This window comes from Limulus polyphemus, unplaced genomic scaffold, assembly GCF_000517525.1.
Source record: "Limulus polyphemus unplaced genomic scaffold, Limulus_polyphemus-2.1.2 Scaffold4958, whole genome shotgun sequence".
NCBI lineage: Eukaryota > Metazoa > Arthropoda > Merostomata > Xiphosura > Limulidae > Limulus > Limulus polyphemus.
Window position 1 is genome coordinate 2,446 of NW_013670568.1, and position 3,417 is coordinate 5,862.

At 37.1% G+C, this 3,417-nt stretch overlaps 1 protein-coding gene across 1 annotated transcript; it reads left to right on the top strand.

Annotated features, from left to right (window-relative positions):
- Positions 1-1,793: 1,793 nt before the first annotated feature.
- LOC106471909 (achaete-scute homolog 1a-like) lies at positions 1,794-2,477 on the top strand. The gene has a single exon (XM_013932533.1). It carries the CDS (start codon positions 1,794-1,796, stop codon positions 2,475-2,477), a length of 684 nt encoding a protein of 227 aa, XP_013787987.1.
- Positions 2,478-3,417: the final 940 nt, after the last annotated feature.

Sequence of the window (3,417 nt, forward strand, 5' to 3'; positions counted from 1 at the left end):
TTTTTTTTTTTTTTTGCTTTAGTTTAATTAAGGCGAAACTTTTCCGTACTTAATACTATGATAATAAGTATAATTATAATGTTATTCTAAGCCCTAACGTTAGACCGTTTTAAAAACCTTGATATACTTTTAATATGTTGTTCTACAAAATGTCTACCAAAGTATATTTACATCTGCCTTTTGTTTACATCCATTGAAATGAAGCGCGCGTGCATGCACATTTAGATAGTAAGGTGCGTGCGCATCATCAGATCAGACAAAAGCTAAGTATTGTTATAATAGATAAGTCACCTTGTCAACTAAATAGTCAAGTTCCTCCTTTCAAACACGCTGAAATTGTTGGAAGCGGACTTGGCCAAATGGTTAATGAGCCCGGACTGTGATTCTATGGTTCGTGTCCCATTACTGCCAAAAAAAAACAAACTCGTTCCACCTTCTAGAGCTGTGTGTGCGCTATACTATTAACAGTAAAGTATTGTTTTCAAAAGAAATCCTTACAGAATTATAAAAGCTTTATTTTCAAATGCTTGTCAATTCACTTAAACTCTTATAAGTTATATTTTATTTCATTACCAAGTGTTATGATAATTTGACCTACGCAAAAGCTCTTCAGAACTATAAGTTTCACTACTCAGAGTAATATATCATTACTAGGAAAATAATTACCTGAATTCAAATTCTTCTTTTTCTCCTGTTAAAGAGAAATTCGGGGGAGGAAGAGGGTCGTAATTGAAACTCGTATCCGAAAATGCTCGCCCTTTCAGGTGTGGGGGGCAATTTAATGCAACAGTCAGTAACATTATTGGTTGCTAACTAATAACCCAAGAGTTGGCGGTGGGTGATGTTAACTAGTTGCCTTCTTTCTAAATTATCGCTACTAAATTACGGACGGCCAGCGCTGATAGACTTGGAGTAGTTTTTGCGCGAAATTCGGCAAAGCAAATTTATGGTGCTGATTCGATCCAAAGATTGGTAATAATAATGTCTCTCTCCAAAATTTCCTACTGTTGTTCTCCAGTTAATATCCACATACGTTTTAAATCTTAATCACTCACTAATACTGTCCGCCTACATCCTTCTTTGGTCTTCTCTCGCCTTCTTTCAATAGATATTGTCCTCAACTATACTGGATAACGTGTTACCGCTTAGATACAAACTATATATTTACTATTTTCTGGCCAAATAACTAAAATGTCATTGTAATACAAACTTTGCAATATTTTTTATGTCGGCAGTTTACAAACTAACTTACTCCAATATTTCAACATTTCTTAATTTCATTTATTTCCCCTTACTAGCTAGTTTTGCTTAAGTTCTTATTTTAATTTTTCTGCTAGAGCTAAGACAGTTTTCTGAATCAACAGTCGAATTCTTCCTCTGGATGGGCTTTTTGGTACAAGATGGGTTTTGACGAGCACGTGCTTTACTCGCAAAGGAGAAGGAAGCCATCCCTGACTGTTTAGTTCGGCATCTTTACTGGCCACGTGTCTTGCGCGCGCGAGAAACATAACTTGACAAGAACACTGAGGTCTGTTTCTGGGGGCGGAGCTTGTTACTCACAACGCCTTCCTTTTTTAACGTCCATAGCTCCTTCGCTGGCGTCACATTCCACCACTCGTTCTCTGTCCGACGTACTGCTCGTTCATTATATTACTCTCTCTCCAAGACTATAGTACAGGAACCTCAAGTTCATCATTGAAAGATATTTCGTCAGTAAAGAAAGTATTGGAGTAATTATACATTTATCTATCCGTATATTTGATTATAATTACAATTTTCCCAGCGAGTGGGCCATGTCGTATTTGACACTCGTTACTGGTAGTCCTCAAAAATTGGAACCTACCACATGTATTTTTGTCTCTAACGCCCCAGTGTCCAGTGTTAGTTTCCAGACAACACAAACCACTTGCACAGCTCCATCAAATGGAAAGTTATCAATAAAGCGTACCAAGCCCGAGCTAACAACTGGCGAACTTCTACGATGCAAGCGGCGAATCAGCTTCACCCAGCTCGGCTACACACTGCCCTCACCGCAGCCTGCTACCGTGGCACGAAGGAATGAAAGAGAACGTAACAGAGTCAGAATGGTCAACATGGGCTTTGCAACACTACGTCAACACGTTCCTAATGGTACCAAAAATAAGAAGATGAGCAAAGTAGAGACACTACGGTCAGCGGTGGAATACATTAAATGTCTTCAACAACTCTTAAGTAATCAGGAAGACCACATGTCATCAGAAGGTAGCCAATCAACCATTCTTGGCAGTTTGGGTGAGAACCAGTATCTAAAGGCTGTAAAGGACAGATGTCCGGCCGTGTCCCCACAGAGTCTGTCTCCTACCTGCTCTACAACCAATTCCCCAAGTCCTAGTACAGGATCCGAATTTTCTCCGAACCACCAGGGTTTGGAATCTCCATCTACTTGTCTAAGTCCAGAAGAGGAAGAACTCCTCGCATTCGCAAGCTGGTTCTCTTAACCGGTAAGAACCATTAAATAAATTATATCGCGTGCATTGTACATTAGTCATTTCTGATTGATTAATGCTAAAGCTAAGAGACTAACACAGTGATATAGAGAAACTTACTTCATATCAAACATTTGATCGCATACCTTATTAACCTTTCTCTTTTTCACAATTTAGCAATAGAAAGCAGATATTTTTTTGTGTGTAAACCTGTCGGTGTTTAACATGTAATTTAATGTTTTTGATAATTTGTTTCTCAGTTAGCATTTAATTATTTCACTTCTGTACATTGAAATGAATGTTTTCGAATGAAAGTCTTAATCTACACCTCATGTTTTTATTTTTTCTTTACAACATGTTTTTCGTTTGTTTTGCGATTTTAATTGTATAACTCATGATTTATTTTTTGAAGCTCCATGGTTTTGTATAAGAAAAAGGATAAAAATATATGAAAATGTTTTTTTTCTTCTTCTCATACGTTTTGGTAAGTAACTGCATGTTTTATTAACTATGTAGCGGATTTTAAAGTGTTACTTTTCTTTCATCGCATTTTTTTTTTCTCCACCCAAAGGTTTAGAAACAAAAAGCCCCTTACAACTTTCATTACAACAGTGATTTGTGTCGTCAAAATCCAGCCTCGAATCATGAGATTCAAAACGGTTGCCGGTCGTGATGTTTCACTTCTTTACTGGCTTGCATCATCATTATGGACGAACGTGATTATACTTTAACGAAAGTTACACTTGTCACATATATAGTAAGAGCTGTTAGCTGAAGCCATTGCATGACTTTTTTGTTTTTTATTACTACAAGTCGCAGCAAACGAAAAGCGGGCGTTTTGTGACAATTTTACAATTTTTCCTAATAATGACGTATTCATAATAGACCTACTTTGGACAATTGACTGTTTCCTACTACGTTATTGAGTATGTGTAGAATTACTAGAAAAAAG